Below are 20492 nucleotides of genomic sequence, written 5' to 3'. Positions count from 1 at the left end.
CATAACAATTTTTTCATACTTTTTCATACTTTATTAAAGTATGAGAACCCCCACCAAATAAACACATTAGTAAGTTAAAACTTTCTTCAATTTAGATAAGAACCATCCAATATCTAGTACAAGTCAGTTGTATTTATAGAACTTTTAGGGAAGTATTTTAACTCTTAATTCAAGTTTGTATTTTCTATCCATGTTTCATAAACATTTTGTTCTGCTCGGTTGACTTGTAAACTTAAAATTTATAAATTAGAAAAGAATAAAGAAAAACGAAAAATTCTTGACCTCATATAACAGATTTGTTTAGTATATGAAAAGTAACTTCGGGGACACTGGGCCCTTCATCAATGGAAAAGGGCACTTGCATTTGTAAATTTATTTTATAGGTACAATCTTTATAACACAAACCATAAACGTAATCCATATGCACACGCTTGCTCAATCCTAACTTCTACACTCCTCTTGATCCCTAACTGAGCATGGCTACTGCATATTTGAGTCCTTGTTCTCCTTCATTGAAGCATTACAAGGCACAACTCTTCAGTGACTTCATTGTTGTCCCAAGAAAATCTTGTTTCTCCGCTTGTGTATCTCAAGTTCAGTCAAGAATCCAGGCTAGAAAGCATTTTCAGCTCAAATCCTCTAATTGGCATGCTCTCAATGCTGTTTCTTTGCAAGATAGTGAGATACTGGTTCCTCTACTGTAGTCTTTTACGCCGAATCAGTATCAGTGGGTTTTAATTCTCATTCTATTGCTCATTCATAAACTGTGTCCAAAATGTATTTCTTATTTAAACAAAAAAAAAAAGATTTTTCCTGCTTTCGACAATTGCCAAATGAATTTGTATATGAAGAAAATTTTGTTTTGGAAAGAGAGTTTATCAAATTGTCCGCTCATTGATATAATCATAATCATTTGCAATGATTAGATTGTCTTCAGCATATCAGTTTTGTTTCTCATTGCTGATTTCTAGCTGCAATTTTGAGTTTAGATTTAGCTGGAAAACCTCTGGCCAACGATCATTCCGAGCCTCAAGCGATAGAGGCCTCCGTTCCGGCATCATCTGAAAAACGGGTTCTACACTCAACATAACAGTTGTTGGAGTTAGATTTTACAGATCAAAATGAAGAAGAATATCTGTTTCAGTTTTATTATCACATAACTCAATTTACAATTATGAGCTTAGCTCAGTATTTATAGTTCAATCTTAATCTTGCTAATCACGCCAATTATTGCTTAGCAATCTAACTAACAAAATAACAAATACACAATTAACAATAGCTAAACTGTCAACTAATTCCAGCCACATATAACTGCATGGGAATCTCTTCATAATAGTTTTGCCACCTGGAATTCTTTAGCTTCTCACGTGCATCTGTCACTCTCACTTCTAGGCTAGCTACTAGATTCACAGTTGGCTTGATTCCAGCTGGCACTCCAACGTGTGTTGCATGAGGTTCAGCTTCATCAGCTAATTCAACACCCCTTCTCAAACTTAAGTCTTTTGGGAAGACTTTAAGTTTGCTTCTGAAGAAGCTGAACTTGGGATAAGTAAGAGGTTTAGTTAATATATCAGCAACTTGATCATTTGTAGATACAAATGCAATTTCAATTTCTTTTCTCTCAACTTTGTCTCTCACAAAGTGAATATCGATTTCTATGTGTTTTGTCTTAGAATGCATTACTGGATTTGTAGCTATAGCAGCAGCACTTGTGCTATCACTTAGTAGCAGTGGAGTGTTCTGAAGCCTGACATCCAGTTCTTTAAGAATTGAGCAGATCCAAGTCAGTTTTGAACAAGCCAATGCCATAGCCCTGTATTCTGATTCTGCAGATGATTTTGAAATTATACTCTGCTTCTTTGAGCTCCAGCTGATTAAGTTTTCACCTAAGTATACACAATAGCCACTAGTTGATCTTCTGTCATCAATATCACTTCCCCAGTCTGCATCAGCATATATCACAAGGTCTACGAAATCGGATCTCCTGAAAGTCAAACCATAATCAATTGTTTCCTTGAGATATCTTAGTACTCTTTTACAAGCAATCCAGTGAGGCTGTAAAGGATTAGCCATGAATTGGCTCAACTTGTTCACAACATATGCTATTTCGGGCCTTGTTAAGACTGCATATTGTAATCTTCCAATAGCTTTTCTATATTGAGTTGCATCAGTAATGACTTCACCCATATTTTTGCTCAGTTTCTCTGTTGTGGCCAGAGGAGTATCAGTTCCCTTGCAATCTCTCAAATCAAACTTGGCAAGTAGATCTTTTATATACTTTGACTGGGATAATACCAAAGTTTCATCATTTATAATAACTTCAATGCCAAGAAAGAAATTAAGATTTCCCAAATCTTTAAGAGCAAAAGTACTGCTGAGATTACTGATAAGTTGTTCTATTTCAACATTGTTGTTTCCAGTCACTATTATATCATCTACATAAATCAACAACAAGATTATATCATCTCCACTTCTCTTAAAGAATAAGGATGTGTCTAACCTGGTTCTGGTAAACTGCCAAGACTCCAAAACTGATCTGAGTTTTTCAAACCAAGCTCTTGGTGCTTGCTTCAATCCATAGAGAGCCTTTTGTAGCTTACACACATAGTTTGGATGCTCTGAATTCTCAAACCCTTCTGGCTGTGGCATGTAAACAGTCTCACTGAGTTCTCCATTAAGAAATGCATTGTTGATGTCTACTTGTCTCAGCTTCCAGTTGTTCATAACAGCAAGGCTTAGTACAATCCTTATTGTTGCTGCTTTAACCACTGGACTGAAAGTTTCTTGATAATCAATCCCTTCAGTTTGTAAAAACCCCTTTGCTACCAAACGAGCTTTGTATTTATTGATTGATCCATCCGAGTTCTGTTTGACTCTATAAATCCATTTGTTCCCAACCAGTTTCACATTCTGATCTGGAGGAACTAAACACCAAGTCTGGTTTCTTATTAAGGCATTGAACTCTTCCTGCATTGCTTGTTTCCACTTGTGGTTATTCAAAGCATCAGCTACACTTGAAGGTGTGTCAAGGGACATGGATTTTTCAGTGTTGTAAGTTTTTGGTTTAAAAATGCCATTTTTAGCTCTAGTGATCATAGGATGTGAAGGTCTAGGTTGATATGTAGGCTGAGATGTTTCTGGAATTTGGTTGTTTGGTTCAGAAGAAGAAGGGATTTGAGGAGATTCATGTGTGTTGTTTTCACTATCATGCATTGAATTTGTTTGATCAAGACTGTTGTCAAGATTTAGTTTATTAGAAGGATTATCTAAGTTAGTTATGTCATCCAATGAATTTGTACTTGCTGCTGTTGCCTTATGATTTAGAGTTTCTGAAGGAAATGATATTGAAAGAAACTTGCTTAGTGGGTTGATAGATTCTGATGCATGAGTAGACTCAGGAACCATGAACTTTGAATCATTTTTTAAAGGAAAAGAATTCTCATTAAAATTAACATGAGCAGCAATATAAATTCTGCCATTTGAATTTAAACACAGATAACCCTTGTGCTGTTTACTGACATCTAAGTTAACACATTTTGAGGTATGAAAATCAAGCTTATGACTGTTGTATGGCTTTAAGAAAGGGTAACACTCACAACCAAAGATCTTGATTTGTGAGTAACTTGGTTTCTTGGAATAAAGGGCCTCAAAGGGTGTTTTATGGTTCAATGTAGGTGTACTAATTCGGTTGATAAGATAGGTTGCATTGTAGAATACTTCCCACCAAAACTTAAGAGGTATATCAGCTTGAGTAAGAAGTGTGAGTTCAGTTTCAACTAGATATATGTGTTTCCTCTCAGCTTTCTCATTTTGGTGATGTGTATAAGGGCATGAATATCTTATATCTATTCCTTCATTTCTGGGTTCAAAGGCTTTGTATTCTCCCCCCATGTCACACTGAATTGTTTTGATTTTCAACTCTAAACTTTTCTCAATTTGGTTTTTAAAAGCAATGAAGGCTGATAGTGCTTGAGACTTGTTAGTTAATCCATAAATCCAGGTGTAGTTAGTTTTGTCATCAATAAAAGCAATGTAATATTTGAAACCCTGGTTTGAGATGGTTGGTGCTGGACCCCAAAGATCACTGTGTATGATCTCAAGAGCAGTAGAAGATTTTGACTCACTACTTTTAAACGACAGTCTATGCATTTTTCCATATTGACAAGCTTTGCAAAAAGACAACTCAGACATTTTATTTTCAACTGAAATATTACAAGCTGACAGGGTTTTTCTGAGATCAGAAGAGTTTGGATGACCTAATCTCATGTGCCAAAGATCAAGAGTTTTGTTGATTCTTTGATCTTTACAGCTTGTACATAATTCTTTAGAAACAACTGATATCATAGACTCTGGTTTATTTATTTTACAAATTGAAAACAAACTAGAACATGAAACAGAAGATAACAGAATAGACTTGACTTGAGAGTGATTTAGAGGCAAATACAGCAACTTGTACAGTCCATCTTTAGCCACACCTTTCATAAGAACAATCCCCCTTCTCTTGTCCTTAACAATACAACATGTTTTGTTAAACTCAATGCATATATTGTTATCATTCAAGAGTTTTGATATGCTGATAAGATTTTTGGTTATTTGAGGTACATAGAGAATGTGGTTTAGTTTAATGTGTTTCTGAATGTCAGGTTCAAGTGTGCCAAGCAATGTATAACCAACAGAAACAATTTCAAGTTTAGAACCATTACCTACTGCAAGCTGATGATTACCTTTGTATTCAGAGCTTATGCTTAAGTTGTTGAGATCATTAGTAACATGATATGTTGCTCCACTATCAAGATACTAGCCTCCACTTTTAGCTTCTGCACCTTCAGCCACATAAGCACTTCTTTTGTTTCCTGCAAAATTAGGCACATAGTTTTTCTTAAACCTATACCAGCAGGTTACGGCAGTATGATTCTTCCTAGAGCAGATCTGACATGGTCCTTTAGGTATTTCTTCATCAGCTGAAGCTTTCCCTTTCATCTTCTCTTGAGTTGGATTAAAGTTTCCACCACCAGAATTAGTTCCATATTGCCTTCCACTTTGATTAGTAGAATTTCCAGAATTGTTGAAATTCGATTGCCAATTCCTCCTCTGGTTTCCTCTGTAGTAAGCAATGTTTGCTTGATAATCTGAACCACTAACAGAGTTCTGATGTTCAATCCTATTTTCTTGGCTCAACAACATGCCATAAACCTCTGATGGAGTTATGCTTTCTGACTTAGCATTGATTGTAGCAACAATTGAGTCATACTCAGGTCCAAGACCAGCAAGTAGACACAATACAAAGTCATCATTGCTCATATGATTTCCAGCAGCTCTAAGAGCATCTAGATTCATCTTCATCTTAGTATAATACTCATGAACATTTAAGGATCTTTTTCTAGTTGTCTGGATCTGAGTTCTTAAGTGAAGAACTCTTGATCGAGACCTAGCACCAAACTGTCCAGCAAGAGTTTGCCATACCTCTAGAGATGAGCTTGCTCCAACAACAACACTTAACACTTCTTCACTTAGAGTTGAAAGCAGCCAGCTCATGAGTTGTTGATCAACTTTTCTCCAGATCTGGAATTGTGGATTTACCACGGTGATCACAGTTTGATCATTATCAACATTGACAATCACTCGACTTGGAGGACTCTTAGTGTTGTCAATTAGATCTTCCAGCTCGTTTGCATTGATTGTGGCAATTACTTGAGATCGCCATAGCAGATAATTGTTGTTTGTGAGCTTGATAGGAGTGTTGAAGATCAAAGAGTTGATCGATGGATTGTTGATTGAGTTTGTGATTGGATTTGCATTTGAGCTCGAAGCTTGAGTGCTTGTGGCTTGAAAATCATTGCTAGCCATTGAAACAAATGGCTCTGATACCAAGTTAGATTTTACAGATCAAAATGAAGAAGAATATCTGTTTCAGTTTTATTATCACAGAACTCAATTTACAATTATGAGCTTAGCTCATTATTTATAGTTCAATCTTAATCTTGCTAATCACGCCAATTATTGCTTAGAAATCTAACTAACAAAATAACAAATACACAATTAACAATAGCTAAACTGTCAACTAATTCCAGCCACATCTAACTGCATGGGAATCTCTTCATAACAGTTTTGCCACCTGGAATTCTTTAGCTTCTCACGTGCATCTGTCACTCTCACTTCTAGGCTAGCTACTAGATTCACAGCTGGCTTGATTCCAGCTGGCACTCCAACGTGTGTTGCATGAGGTTCAGCTTCATCAGCTAATTCAACAGTTGGAGCCTTAGGGGACCTCGCAAAGAAGAAGATTTTTCCCGCACTTTTCGTACTATACTATGAAGATTGTCTGCCTGAGGTTCTATGCTTTGTTGCTTCACTAATTTCACTTTTTCAACAACCGTGATGAATGTTAAATAGCTGATAAGTTTTCATTTTGTCTTCCATTTATCATCCTTATGCAGGATTTTACAGTTTTTGGTTATGCTCGGACTAAATTGACTGATGAGGATATGAGGAACGTGATTAGCAAAACTTTAACTTGTAGAATTGATATGAAGTATGTAATTTTGTGAAACTCTCAAATGTAATTCTTAGCAGACTATGCATTTTGTATTTAGTAATAGTTGAGGGAACTTACAGGGAAAATTGTGAAGACAAAATGGATCAGTTCTTGAAGAGATGCTTTTACCATTCGGGTCTGTACAACTCTGAGGAGCATTTTGCAGAATTAGACAGCAAACTGAAAGAGAAAGAGGTAATTAATTGCTTCTTTACATTTATGAAATTTGTAGCTTTATAGCAACTCTGGAGTCATAGATTCTACTAATGCATCTCCAACAAGTAAGTTTTAAGGGTTGATTTTATCGTCTTTATTACATGACAAATTAGCTTTGCTAATGGATACTTAAGCCTTGAGATACGATAAAATATTACAGGGAAGGCAAGAGATGTTGGTGAAAAATTTTGGCTTCAACAAGCAGATTTATATTTGTCGGAAACTGGTACTCTGCTAATTGATGGTAATTGCTATCCATCCATTGATGACTCTGATCTCGTTTTGCTAACGCAGAAACTGTCGGAGGCCCAACATTATTGCCAGCAGAAAACCTCCGACGCTTGTATCAGATGAAAGGGCTTCAATAGTAATTTCAAACAATAAAGTATAATAAATGTTCTTAATTCAACTCACAGATTAATGGTGTAGTTCAACGAATCCTCCTTTGCTTCATTAACTGTCCCTCTCTGTTTAGAGTCTTTCCATTTATGAATTACTTCGCCCTCAATTTTAGGTAGTATTGGAGCCATTGAATCCTTGAACTAATGGAACATTTCATTAACTATCTTTTGGTGGGATTTTGTTTCTATATCCTTTTGATATCATGGGATATTAAATCGTTATTTGATTGCAGTGAAGTTTTCCATACCCCCTAATTCTAGGAGGGAGGAATAGGGAGGGCGTGTGGGTAAAATCCCGTTAGTAAATGTTAGTCTCTAGTAAATGTATTGAATCCAAATAAGAACTATTACTAGATTCATTGGGAGTTCTGCTCTGTAATGGACCAAGTAACTGACATATTTCTTATTGTTCCACCAATTGTAAAATAGATTCGTGTTTAGGAAGCTAGTAACTAGCTCCGTGTCCAATTTGATTTTTGTTTATTTTAGTTTTATTTTTTTAACCCAGTGTAAGAAAATGGTATTTTGGGCTAGAAAGCTATCGAATAGGTTATTTTACTTATCAATACCTCCAAACATTTTTGTGGAGGTGGCGAAATGTGCTAGCCTTAGAGCTCCATCAACTACTGGTTGGACAAGAGTCATTGTTGAAAAACCGTTTGGTCGGGACTCTGTGTCTTCTGGCGAGTTAACTAGAAGTTTGAAGCAGTATCTAAGAGAGAATCAAATATGCAGGTTTGTCTCTCATTTGCTTCCTTAAAGAAAGACATGTGGGATAATGTTTGACTGTATTGATATCCTTTCAGGTTGACCATTACTTGGGTAAGGAGCTGGTTGAGAATCTATCAGTGCTTCGATTCTCCAATCTTGGTGTTTGAGAGAAAGAAAGAGAGAGAGAGGGAAAAAAATCTTGCTTCCTCTGCTTTCCACTCAAGAAAAAAAAAGAAAAAATCTAATCGTTTTCTCTATTCTCTATGGCTATTGGTCATCACTCAAATTCTCAAACAATTATTATAAAGATAAAGTTAATTTATGATTTCATCTCAAATTCCAGATTTTATCTTTTTATTATTCTCTTAATTAGTTGGGTTATTTATTTGTTCTTATTTCTTTTTAATATATTCTTTTATTCATCTACTTTTCTTGTGTGTGCTTGTTTTATCTATTTTGAAATAAAACTATATCGAAAAACTTTAGAAAATAGAAGAACAGAAAAATTAGTTTAATCTAGAAAGGAAGTAGTAAAAAAGAAGTAATTTGAGTTAAAAAAACCAATAAGTGAAAATGTTATAATTGAATTAAAATTTCATGGATTACCAACAGTAGAATAGAATTTTATTTAATAATTTTTACATTTTAGAGTGTTTAAAGAATTGATTTCAATAAATAATATATATATTTTTTGTCTTAAATTTTAAGAATAATTAATTAAAACCATTTGTCCCCAAATATGGTTGAGCTGGCCTGTTAGTGAGTAATCGGTGGAACCATAGTTGGTAAACGCAGCTAAATCATGCGGCACCGGTTTAACTTGCAAATATGTTAGCTTACTTGCTTTGAGATCTTTCATGGCTAGCTTACTTGTTTTGAGATCTTTCATGGCATTTCAGCAGTAGAAGTGCTTTGATGGAAGATTACCTGTAAACCTATTATGAGAGAGATCAATGATGCGATGCTTGGGAAACTCAAAAGCAGTTTGAGGTTCCTCTATTTCTCCATGAAAGTTGTTGAATTTCAAAATGAGAACCTCTACCTCTGGCAGAGTTCCCAACCAAGAAGGGAAGACATCAGTTATTTGGCTATCCCCATGATTAAGAAATTTTAGCTTCACACAATTGGCTAGGGATTTAGGTACTCTTCCTGGCAATGAATTGTTGTCAAAATCAATCATTCTCAGATTTGTTCCGTTCACGAAGGTTTCAGGAAGGATTCCATGAAAGTTGTTAGCTTACAGTTCTAGCACTGGCAACTTATCACAGAAGTTGCCCAAACATTTGGGAACCATGCTACTGAAGTTCGTTAGGTGTGAGCTTTGAAGCTAGTTTCCAGAAGATCAGATGTTCTGTCAGTTTAAAGCTTTGGTGCAATACGACATGTCGACTTAAAAACTTATAAGCCCGTATGACAATATTATTTTGTCAGTAACATATGAATAAGTTGAGCAAGTGCTTGTCAAGTGCGGTCACTTATCCTCTACGGCATTATTTACTGTCGTTTTGGGCTTAGATTTAACGTGAAGCAAACGCGTGTCTAGAAGGTTTTATTTTCGGTTATGAAAGCGGGAAAATTCTGGGTTTTGTTTACAACAAACCCAGAATACAGCTGGCTGGCAGGGGATCTTTCTGGAGGCTCTTAAGCGTGTATATATAGCCTTAAGGGAAGTGAAATCATAGTGTGAAATGCTTGTAACTTTGTCTTTAAGTTTGTATTTTGTTCTCAGTGATTGAATAAAAGCTGTTGCTCTGTTCTTCAGTGGATATACGCCATCTCCAGGCCGAACCACCATAAATTGTTGTTCTTAGCTTGCAGGTTTTTGAGTTGTTTTTGCTTTTGCGTGATTAGTTGCTGTTTCTATATCAATTATCAGAGAGTTTAGAATGGTCTTGGGGATTCTTGGTTGACTGATTCCAATCAAGATTCAACGAAGTTGTTGTAAGAGAAATCAAGAGCGTAAAGACCACTCAAACAACATATTTGGAGTGGAATTTCCCCTGTCAACTGATTGTTTGAAACTAGATAGGAATGAACAAACACTGATGATGGAAATGGGAGTGGTCCTTACAGCTTATTAAAACTAAGGTCTAAAGTATTCATTTTAGACCATGGAAGAACAAAGAGATCCTGCTCGAAGCCTGTCAACAGATTGTGAGAAAAGTTCAAATATTCCAAACTATTTATCCTTACATTTAACAACCATTGAGGTACCTGGCCAGCTATCTTGTTGGAGGAAAGATCCAGAGATAGCAATTGATCTTGGTTGTGCAAAAAAATATGGGAACTCGCTAAGGTTTCATGAACTGAACCCTATTATAGTGAAATTTGGCAAATTGGTATTGACAGTGGTTCCAGTGAGCAATGACAACTTGTTTGACGAGAGAAGTAATGCTGTTAAAGATTCCATGTTAAGAAGGACAAAGTTTAGATCCCCTGTGCCACTCAAATTGTTGTCGGGAAGGTCAAGCGCTTGAAGATTCCTTAGCTCAAAGATAGAGCTAGGAACAGAGCCTTCCAATTGATTCTCCGCTAAGCGCAGAATGTGCAATTGGGTTAGCTTTCTAATTTCAACTGGAATACGCATACGCCCTGTCAGTTTATTATGTTATAAGTACAGAGTTGATAATTTGCCAAGGTTCAACAAGCAAAACGGGATTGGACCAGATAACTGGTTAAGAGCCAAATTTAATTGAGTAAGTTGTGTTAGATTCGAGAGCAGACCTAAGATCTCACCAGTTAAATAATTCAGCTGCAAAAGGTTACCAAGTGAATCCGGAACTTTGCCTGAGAAGTTGCATGAAATGATTTCTAGCGTTTTCAAAAACAGAAAGTTTTCCCAGGAAAACAGGCAACTCACCCGAAAAATCATTACCAGAAAGGTATAGATCATTGAGTTTAGTAAGATTACCAAGTGAAGGAAGGAAGTTTTCCTGAAAATGAGCAACCTCTAATACCCAAGGAATATAGGGATTCAAGATTTTCTATTGAATCCGGAATCTTACCTGAAAATCTCGTATGTGAAATTCTCAAATCTACAAGGACACTGCTATTCTGAAATTCTGGCAAATATCCGGTGAGATAGAGATCATACGTCAGAGCGAGAAATACAAGTTTGGGTAACTGGAAAATCTCTGCAGGAAATTCACCTTGCAATATGCAATCAGTGAGAGATAAGAAAACAAGGATGATAAATATGCCAATGCATAAGGAACTGTAGAAGCAGTATCGACTTGTCCAAGGTGAAGTACTTTTAGGTTGGCTAACTTCTCAGCTAGATTTGCTAGACTCGGGCTTTGGAGCTTCAGATGAAAATTATTAAATGATAGATCAAGACTCTCCAACTAGCTCTCTCGGCTGGAATTTGACCAGAAAACGAAGAATTAGAGAGAGAGAGAGAGAGCTGTTAGTCTTGACAGGTTCTTGATTTCTGAAGGGATTTCAGAAAAGTTGAAGTGGTTATTGGAGAGAACAAACCATTCTAGATGGACAAGTTGAAAGAGGCTGCTGCTAGAATTGATAGAACCATAGGGGCAACTGCTTGTGAGATCAAGCCTGATCACATGACCAGTGTCTTCCTTGCATTTGATGCCGTCCCATAAGCAGCAGTCGCTATTTTCTTCTTCCTGGTTCCATGATGCCACATTGGAATAAGCTGAAGGATAATCATAAAAAGAACACTGAACAACGGTAAGGCTTTGCTTGAATTGCAACAAGACAGAACGCAAGGGTAAGCTGAAACATTGAGAGCAGAACAAGTTGTGCATTAAAAATAAGAATAAGTGAATAACCGCATAATTTCTTATTAAACATAATTCCTTTTAAAACTCTCTATGATAGGCAGGCTGGAGGATTCTGTTTTGTTAGTATAGTTCTGTGAATTTGGCAAAATCGATTTGTACAAAAACATGAAAACAAGCGCTTTGTACAAAACATCATGTAAATTAAGAAAAAAGTTATTTAAATATTTTATTATGGAGGAAAAAATTGAAAGATTACATTAAAAAAAAAGAAAAAGAAAACCAATCCCAGCCCTTTCTTCCTTGCCGGCTATTAACCATGCTTGTCTATGTTGAGCACAGAATCTTGTTGTGGTACTTTTATTTTTCCATAGTTTCATTGTGAATTTTTTTTAAAGTGTTAAACCGTCTAAAGTATTTTTAATTATGTTTGATAATTGTATTTCGTTCTTTTATAAAATAACTATAAAAAATTGACTATTAAAATAATTATACAATTTTTTTTAAAAAAAAAACTTTGGTTGACAATCAAACAACTCAAATATTTTTGGTAATTACTTTTTTCGGGTAATGTAAAAGCTCTAATTAAATAATTTCTATTTGAAAAGTTTTACAAAATGCAGCTAAAATCCCAAGCAAATTCTACGTGTAAACACACATGTTTAATATATTTTTATGTTTCAACAACTTGATTAAAGGTATTTCTATTTCAAATTACTTTTATGCCACTTCTAGCATTGTGATTGAGTTTTGATGATAGTTAACATTTACCAATTATATTGTTGGCACATATTTGATGACTAATGATATTTTTTTACAGTAGTTATATGGCACCCCATGTAATAGCTTGATGCTTCAAAAAGTTGATTATTGTTAGAGAACGCTTTGAGAGATTAATTTGTAATTTTAAGCGGTTCTTCAACTAAATTAGGGGTTTTTGCCCAAAAACAAAATTAGAGAATATATGGAAATTATGAAAAGTAAAATACAAAAAGTTGGCAGACCTTTGTACTGGTGCCCAAATCACTAATACCTGATCATCAATTATATGATTTTTTTTTTTCCAAATCATATCCTTTCAGGTTTGGAAAAAGAGAATGCTGCATTAATCTTTTACAACTATTATCTTAAATTTTGTTAATTAAAGACATGATCGTTTGATCAAATCAGGACAGTAATAAGGTACTGAATAACAAATAAGAAAGAAGCAGCAGCCGATATGAATGCCGTGCTCAAGGAAAAATTGCCAAGAACCATCAAATTATTAGCCTACTTGCACTGACAATATAGTACATATACAATAATAAAACGTTTATTAAACTTCGAAGAAAAGAAGGAGAAAGAAATTTAAAGCACAATACAAGAAAAAGAAAAAAGGTTAATTACATCCGTTGCCTATGTCCCCTGACTCTCCTCGTCCTCGCATCAGCCTTTGGTTGCAGTCGAAAAGTCTTGGCGAGCCATTCATACTTTCTTGTACTGAAGATGTGCCCAAGTATCACTCCTATTATTGTCCCACTTGCATATCCAATCACAACTGTCTTCCAACCAAATGTAAATACAGATTCTGAGTGCGGATCTTCTTCTGGTGGTGAAGCCTCAGAGTTGTTACATTTTTTTGACAGAGGTCCTCCACACAACCCTGGATTTCCATCAAATGAACTCTTCAAAAATGTGTCGAACTGTTTCCCTCGTGGTATTGGCCCTGTGAGCAGGTTATCTGACACATTAAAGACTGCAAGGAATGTGAGCTCTGAGAGTTGTTGAGGAATATTTCCTGAGAGCATGTTACTGGAGAGGTCCATTGACTCTATCGCCGTTAGGTTACTCAAAGATGATGGAATGCGGCCCTGGAGATTGTTGTTGGAAAGATTGAGATTTCGAAGCCCCTTTAAATTAGCAATTGATGTTGGAATCTCTCCTACAAAACTGTTGTTGGAGAGAATAATTGCTGTGATCAGATTTGAGAGCTTCTCATATTCCAATTCTGTGCCTTTGTTACTCATTGTCAGTGAGTAATCAAAAAAACCAAAATAGGTAGATGCAGGATAAATGCTTGGAGTTAGTGTATCATGCATATATGTTGGGTAACTTGCATTGACATATTTCATGGAATTCCAACAATCGAAGTGTTTCGACGGAAGAATGCCTCCAAATCTGTTGTGAGAGAGATCAATGATGCGGAGCTTCGAAAAATCGAAAGCTGTTCGAGGTGCCTTTATTTCTCCATGAAAGTTATTGGATTTCAAGACAAGAACCTCTAACTCTGGAAGAGTTCCCAGCCAGGAAGGGAAGACATCAGTGATTTGGTTATTCCCAAGATGGACAAATTTGAGCTTCACACAATTTGCCAGTGATTTCGGGATTCTCCCACGCAATGAATTGTTGCTTAAATCAATCATAGCCAGATTTGTTCCTTTCATGAAGGTCTGAGGAATGCTTCCCTGAAAGTTGTTACTTTGCAATTTTAATACTGACAACGCAACACTGAAATTGCCCAAACATTCAGGAAGCTTGCCGCTTAAGTTGTTGTGAGACAAATCAAGAGCATGAAGACCATTCAAACTGCATATTGATGGTGGAATTTCCCCGGTCAGCTGATTGTTTGAATTAAGATATGAAAAGATTGACGCTGATGGAATTGGGAGTGGTCCTTGCAACTTATTAAACCTAAGGTCTAAGGCTCCAAGATTATTCCATGGAAGAACACGGAGATTGTGCTCGAAGTCCATCAATAGATTGTAAGAAAGGTTCAAATATGCCAAAGTATTTGTACCTGCACTGAACAACCATTCAGGTATTTTTCCATCTATCTTGTTAGAGGAAAGATCCAGTGACGTCAATTTGTCTTGGTTGTGCAAAAAAGATGGGAACTCGCTAAGGTTGCATGATCTCAATCCTATTATCTCAAATTTCTGCATATTGGTACTAGAAGTGGTTCTAGTGAGCAGTGACATTTTATTTGACGAGAGATTTAATATTCGTAAACGTTTGAAGCTAAGAAGGAACATGTTTAGATCCACTGTGCCACTGAGATTATTGAAGGAAAGGTCAAGCCCTTCTAGATTCCTAAGCTCAAAGATAGAGCTTGGAACAGAGCCTTCCAATTGATTCGATGATAATTGCAGATGCTGCAGTTGAGTTAGGTTACTAATTTCAACTGGAATACGACCACTCAGATGATTAAATCCCAAGAAAAGAAAGGACAATTTTTTAAGCTTCATCAACGAATATGGGATTGGACCAGTTAATTGGTTGTTTTTCAAATATAAAGCAGTAAGTTGTGTTAGGTTGGAGATCCCAAATGGGATTGGACCAGTTAATTGGTTGTAACACAAATCTAAAGCATTAAGTTGTGTTAGGTTGGAGATCGCAAACAGGATCTCATTATTTAAGTCGCAGTAGGGAAATTTCAAAGAAGTGAGTTGGTTAAGATTAGCTAGCCAAGACAATGAACTAGACATTGGACCAGAAAAATTGCTATCTGAAATTGTCAATGAATCAAGTTGGGTAATGTTGATGCGAGATTCCGGTTCTCCTCGTTTTACGATCAGGATCTCTGCTCGATCAACTTCGTCACTACCAGGAGGTCTCCTCGCCAGGCTTCTTCTCCGGAGGTCCCTGCGTACACAGATAAGTCAGAGTACGCCGGTTGTTTTCCCGGCGCAAACCCTCCGACGCTCAAGTCAGATATGAAGGTTCGGGAAAAGCTTGCCACAGGTCTTATGGCGTTTCTTGTGGTTTTCTCCCCTTTTCTCAAGAATGCCAACCCTTTTACCTTCGTTGGCTACCTTTTTATAGGCTTCCTCTGAATCTCAGTCTTCCGCTCTTTTCGAGACGGTATGGGACTTCAACTGCTGCGTTATGGGCAAAACATGGGATCTAGCGTGTTACGCCACGGTACAGGGGAAAGCGTGGCTGCCACGGCTCTGTGAGACCTTGCGTGTTACGCCACGGTTCGGGGGAAAGTGTGGCTGTCATGGCTCTGTGAGATCTTGCGTGTTACGTCGCGGTTCTGGGGAAAGCGTGGCTGTTGTGCCTAGATTCTCGTGCTGGAGAGCACGTCTTGCCAACTGCCGTCGACCGGGTCTCCTCGTCTCTCGATCTCTAGCCGGAATGGCCTCATGCCTTTTATAGGAATTGGCCTCGCGGACGACAACATCGTGGACGAGCAGGATGTTTCTGATCCTGTTCTTCCACGCGCTAGGCTTTAACGGAACACATCGGTTCGCAGAACTCCGCCATCAGATGTCTGCTCGTCATTCCTGGTCCCTTCGACGCATTTGTCCCAAACAGTATCTCTCCCAAACACCGGTCCCCCAGTTTCTGGTGTTGGGTAATGTAGTGGACCAGCAGTAGAAACTCGATAGTACTCGCTCGCGTGGGTTTGGAAAAGGCTGCCAGGAGTCATGTCGCATTTAATTGCGGACGAGGTGACGTGGCAGAAATCCCCCCCCTCCATTTGAATTTCAAACCGACGGTTACGGGATTCTCGGAATATGCGTCATTAAATGCTGGCAGCCCAAGAGTTTGCTTCTCAGTAAGGAAACCCAAAATCTTCAAACACGAACTCGTCATTTTCTCCATTCTTGTCTCTCCGGCGAATGAACCTCGGCGCCAAAGCTGTCATCCCTGTCTCTCTCTGACCGAGTCCCTGCTTCAGGTATTTCTTCTATTTTTTTCGGTATTGGTTAGTTGTAGGTAATTTCCTTTCTCTCTGCTTTGCTTGAGGTTGTAGTTGGCGGTGGTGTCTTGGTTAGAACTTAGGATATGTCGAAGGGTAAGGAGAAGGTCGTTGAGGTTGGTGACGACGAACTAGGTTTTTTGCCTAGTCTGCCCGCTGATTTTGCTTTTGATCCCGGGATCCCCTTAGAGCCCATTAGGTCTAGTGTTGGTACTAGCGCTAGGAGAATGTCTCCCCAAACAACCTCCTCGAGCGACAGTAGCGATGAAGAAGGATCTTCTGGATCGGAGAACACCTTGAGTGAGGGTCAAGGGGATGATTCTGGTGAGGCGTCCCCATCAGGAGCATCACGACCAGAAGAACGGGGTACAGTAGGAGGTAGAGCCTTGTCGCGTGATTATGCCATTGATTACATGTCGTGTACGACCACGTTTGACGAGCTCAATGACCTCCGACTTAGGTATAGTATTCCTGGTGAGATACCTCTTAAGATCCCAGGAAAGAAGGATACACCTAGCCGGCCTCCCAGGGGATACGTTACCCTGTATCTGGAGAGCTTTAAGTATGGGCTGAGGTGTCCCTTGCAGCCTTACTTTGCCCGGATACTTAACGGGCTAAATCTGGCTCCTGGTCAGCTGAACCCCAACGGGTGGAGAGTGCTCTCTGGTCTGTTCATATTGTGGGACAGATGTTGCCAAAGCGAGCCCACGGTTGATGAGGTGAAGCACCTGTACCAGCTGAAGAGCAGCCCTAAAGATGCCGGCTGGTACTACTTCCAATCTGGTACCAAGAGCAGGAAACCCATAACTGATCTTCCAACTGGTGGTGGTGGGACTTGGAAGAGGAAATTCTTTTTTGCTGGGGGTCCCTGGGGTCAAGTTGCACAAATAGACGGGAAGGATTGTCGCGTCCCACCCCGTTTCACGGTCCCAGGTTGGCTGCTCGCTTTAGATGTCTTGTATCCATAATTGTTCCTGCTGTATTGGTTTGTCTCTAACCAAGTGTCTGTTTGTGCTGTAGTTTCCTGGGGTGTTCACTTCCCGCTCCGACCTGGTCTGCTTAAACGGGTCGAGGCTGTATTGGCCAATTCCTGCTCGAGCCGAGAACTGCTATCTACATACAACTTCCTCGAGCCTCGGTTGATACTTCCTGGCCATAAGATGGAGGACGCAGTGATTGGAGCTCTGACCAGGAAACGCTCTCGGCCTCCAACAACCGATAGGGACCAGGACAAAGATGCTCCCGCTGCGAAGCGAAAGAACATCGTGCAGCAGGTTCCTCCCTTGCAGGCTCTCCCTCCTGCCTCTGCTAAAGTCGGGGAATCCAGTAGAGCGGCCACTGATCCTGCTTCCTCTTCTCCACCTGTTGTGCCTCGGTCTCGCTTACCCGACAGCCGACCAGAACACTTGGTTCCCTATCTCAATGAGTTGTCTAAACTCGTGAGCAAGAAGGACCTGGAGGGCTTTGACAGTTCTACCCTGGGCGAGCTGGTGGGAGCCATGCAGTACAGTGCTTTCCATCTCAGCTGCATGGCCACCTACTATAAGGCCAAGGTTGGCCGTTACGACAGGAAGATGAAGGAGGACATTCAATCGGCGACGACCAGAGCTGACGTTGCCGAGAAAAAGGCGGGGGAGCTAAACGTTGAGAACCTCAAGCTGATAGAGCAAGAGTCCCTTGCTCAAGCAAAAGCCATTACCCTCGAGGAGGAGCTGACCAAGGTTAAGGAGGATCTCCAAGGGCAGAGGGCTATGTATGAGGCTCAGCTCGAATCTCTCCGCGATTCCCACCGAGCTCATGTAGAGAACTTGGAGAGGGAGGCCGACAACCAGTACGACCAGGGACTTCGGCATTCGTATCGTTGTATCATGGCCGTCCTCGGGAAGCAACACCCTGATCTGAAGATGGATGACCTTGCAGCTGGTGTTGCTCAACATATGGACGAGGAGGCGGCCAAGGAAGATGCCGAGGGGTTAGAGCCGATCGTGATTGAGGAGGGTAACTCTCCTCCTCGTGCAGTCCCTGCTGATGTTGGCGAGGCGAGCACCCCCCCGGACGCAACTGGTGATACCCCTCCCGCACCCGAGGAGGTCCAGCCAACCGATGCTGCTCGGCTCACTGATCCACCATCTTTTTGATATATTTCTTCTTGTATTGTAATGAACAACGTTTATGAAATTTATCCCCTCTGTTAGCCATTAATAAAAATGTTGTTGATTACTATCTCGTGTCGTACTCATGAATTAATTTTCGTCTGAAACGCTGATCGCTTCTGTCTCGCCGTAAGACAGGCTTTGAGACTTGGTGAGGCCTTTGCGTGCCGTAGAAAACTTTCCGAATGCTTCGGAGTCTGCTCGCCTTCTCGCGAACGAGCAGATCCTGGCATGCTGGGCTTTTGTCTGGCCCTAAGACAGGCTTTGAGACTTTGTCGAGCCTTCGCATGCCTTGGGAATCTTCTTCAAACGATTTGGATTCTGCTGCCTTCTCGTGGCCGAGCAGATCCTGGCATGCTTGGCTTCTGTCTCGCCATAAGACAGGCTCTGAGACTTGGCGAGCCTTTGCATGCCTTAGGATTTTCTTCAAACGATTTGGATTTTGCTGCCTTCTCGTGGCCGAGCAGATCCTGGCATGCTTGGCTTCTGTCTCGCCATAAGACAGGCTCTGAGACTTGGCGAGCCCTTGCATGCCTTAGGATTTTCTTCAAACGATTTGGATTCTGCTGCCTTCTCGTGGCCGAGCAGATCCTGGCATGCTTGGCTTCTGTCTCGCCATAAGACAGGCTCTGAGGCTTGGCGAGCCTTTGCATGCCTTAGGATTTTTTTTTTTTTTCAAACGATTTGGATTCTGCTGCCTTCTCGTGGCCGAGCAGATCCTGGCATGCTTGGCTTCTGTCTCGCCATAAGACAGGCTCTGAGACTTGGCGAGCCTTTGCATGCCTCAGGATTTTCTTCAAACGATTTGGATTCTGCTGCCTTCTCGTGGCCGAGCAGATCCTGGCATGCTTGGCTTCTGTCTCGCCATAAGACAGGCTCTGAGACTTGGCGAGCCTTTGCATGCCTCAGGATTTTTTTTTTTAAACGATTTGGATTCTGCTGCCTTCTCGTGGCCGAGCAGATCCTGGCATGCTTGGCTTCTGTCTCGCCATAAGACAGGCTCTGAGACTTGGCGAGCCTTTGCACGCCTCAGGATTTTCTTCAAACGATTTGGATTCTGCTGCCTTCTCGTGGCCGAGCAGATCCTGGCATGCTTGGCTTCTGTCTCGCCATAAGACAGGCTCTGAGACTTGGCGAGCCTTTGCATGCCTCAGGATTTTTTTTTTTTTCAAACGATTTGGATTCTGCTGCCTTCTCGTGGCCGAGCAGATCCTGGCATGCTTGGCTTCTGTCTCGCCATAAGACAGGCTCTGAGACTTGGCGAGCCTTTGCATGCCTCAGGATTTTCTTTTTTTTCAAACGATTTGGATTCTGCTGCCTTCTCGTGGCCGAGCAGATCCTGGCATGCTTGGCTTCTGTCTCGCCATAAGACAGGCTCTGAGACTTGGCGAGCCTTTGCATGCCTCAGGATTTTCTTCAAACGATTTGGATTCTGCTGCTTTCTCGTGGCCGAGCAGATCCTGGCATGCCTGGCTTCTGTCTCGCCATAAGACAGGCTCTGAGACTTGGCGAGCCTTTGCATGCCTCAGGATTTTTTTTTTCAAACGATTTGGATTCTGCTGCCTTCTCGTGGCCGAGCAGATCCTGGCATGCTTGGCTTCTGTCTCGCCATAAGACAGGCTCTGAGACTTGGCGAGCCTTTGCATGCCTCAGGATTTTTTTTTTTTTCAAACGATTTGGATTCTGCTGCATTCTCGTGGCCGAGCAGATCCTGGCATGCTTGGCTTCTGTCTCGCCATAAGACAGGCTCTGAGACTTGGCGAGCCTTTGCATGCCTCAGGATTTTCTTTTTTTTCAAACGATTTGGATTCTGCTGCCTTCTCGTGGCCGAGCAGATCCTGGCATGCTTGGCTTCTGTCTCGCCATAAGACAGGCTCTGAGACTTGGCGAGCCTTTGCATGCCTCAGGATTTTCTTCAAACGATTTGGATTCTGCTGCCTTCTCGTGGCCGAGCAGATCCTGGCATGCTTGGCTTCTGTCTCGCCATAAGACAGGCTCTGAGACTTGGCGAGCCTTTGCATGCCTCAGGATTTTTTTTTTTCAAACGATTTG

At 40.1% G+C, this 20492-nt stretch overlaps 3 protein-coding genes across 3 annotated transcripts; 2 read left to right on the top strand and 1 right to left on the bottom strand.

The window, feature by feature from the left end:
- Window positions 1-6431: 6431 nt before the first annotated feature.
- On the top strand, window positions 6432-8030 carry LOC107175710 (glucose-6-phosphate 1-dehydrogenase 1, chloroplastic-like). Its single transcript, XM_052434961.1, has 5 exons — window positions 6432-6532; window positions 6616-6730; window positions 7427-7435; window positions 7691-7891; window positions 7959-8030. Exons 1-5 carry the CDS (start codon window positions 6432-6434, stop codon window positions 8028-8030), a joined length of 498 nt encoding a protein of 165 aa, XP_052290921.1.
- Window positions 8031-10162: 2132 nt separating this feature from the next.
- Window positions 10163-14560, bottom strand: LOC127900324 (receptor-like protein 6). Its single transcript, XM_052434960.1, has 5 exons — window positions 12990-14560; window positions 11390-11598; window positions 10869-11012; window positions 10724-10813; window positions 10163-10455 (listed from the first exon to the last, which is right to left on the bottom strand). Exons 1-5 carry the CDS (start codon window positions 14558-14560, stop codon window positions 10163-10165), a joined length of 2307 nt encoding a protein of 768 aa, XP_052290920.1.
- Window positions 14561-15910: 1350 nt separating this feature from the next.
- LOC127900237 (uncharacterized) lies at window positions 15911-18959 on the top strand. Its single transcript, XM_052434748.1, has 2 exons — window positions 15911-16266; window positions 17308-18959. Exon 2 carries the CDS (start codon window positions 17448-17450, stop codon window positions 18423-18425), a length of 978 nt encoding a protein of 325 aa, XP_052290708.1. The 5' UTR covers window positions 15911-16266; window positions 17308-17447; the 3' UTR covers window positions 18426-18959.
- Window positions 18960-20492: the final 1533 nt, after the last annotated feature.

Source organism: Citrus sinensis, chromosome 2 (assembly GCF_022201045.2).
Source record: "Citrus sinensis cultivar Valencia sweet orange chromosome 2, DVS_A1.0, whole genome shotgun sequence".
Lineage (NCBI taxonomy): Eukaryota > Viridiplantae > Streptophyta > Magnoliopsida > Sapindales > Rutaceae > Citrus > Citrus sinensis.
This window is presented reverse-complemented; position numbering and strand designations above follow the sequence as displayed.

Coding starts and splice junctions, on each gene's coding strand:
- LOC107175710 (XM_052434961.1), top strand. CDS start 6,432: ATGCAGGATTTTACAGTTTTTGGTTATGCTCGGACTAAATTGACTGAT. Junction 6,533..6,615: donor ACTTGTAGAATTGATATGAA/GTATGTAATTTT, acceptor GGGAACTTACAG/GGAAAATTGTGAAGACAAAA. Junction 7,892..7,958: donor AGAATCAAATATGCAGGTTT/GTCTCTCATTTG, acceptor ATATCCTTTCAG/GTTGACCATTACTTGGGTAA.
- LOC127900324 (XM_052434960.1), bottom strand. CDS start 14,560: ATGTCACTGCTCACTAGAACCACTTCTAGTACCAATATGCAGAAATTT. Junction 11,599..12,989: donor AGGGGACATAGGCAACGGAT/GTAATTAACCTT, acceptor TCAATGTTTCAG/CTTACCCTTGCGTTCTGTCT. Junction 10,814..10,868: donor TTCACATACGAGATTTTCAG/GTAAGATTCCGG, acceptor CTTGGGTATTAG/AGGTTGCTCATTTTCAGGAA.
- LOC127900237 (XM_052434748.1), top strand. CDS start 17,448: ATGGAGGACGCAGTGATTGGAGCTCTGACCAGGAAACGCTCTCGGCCT.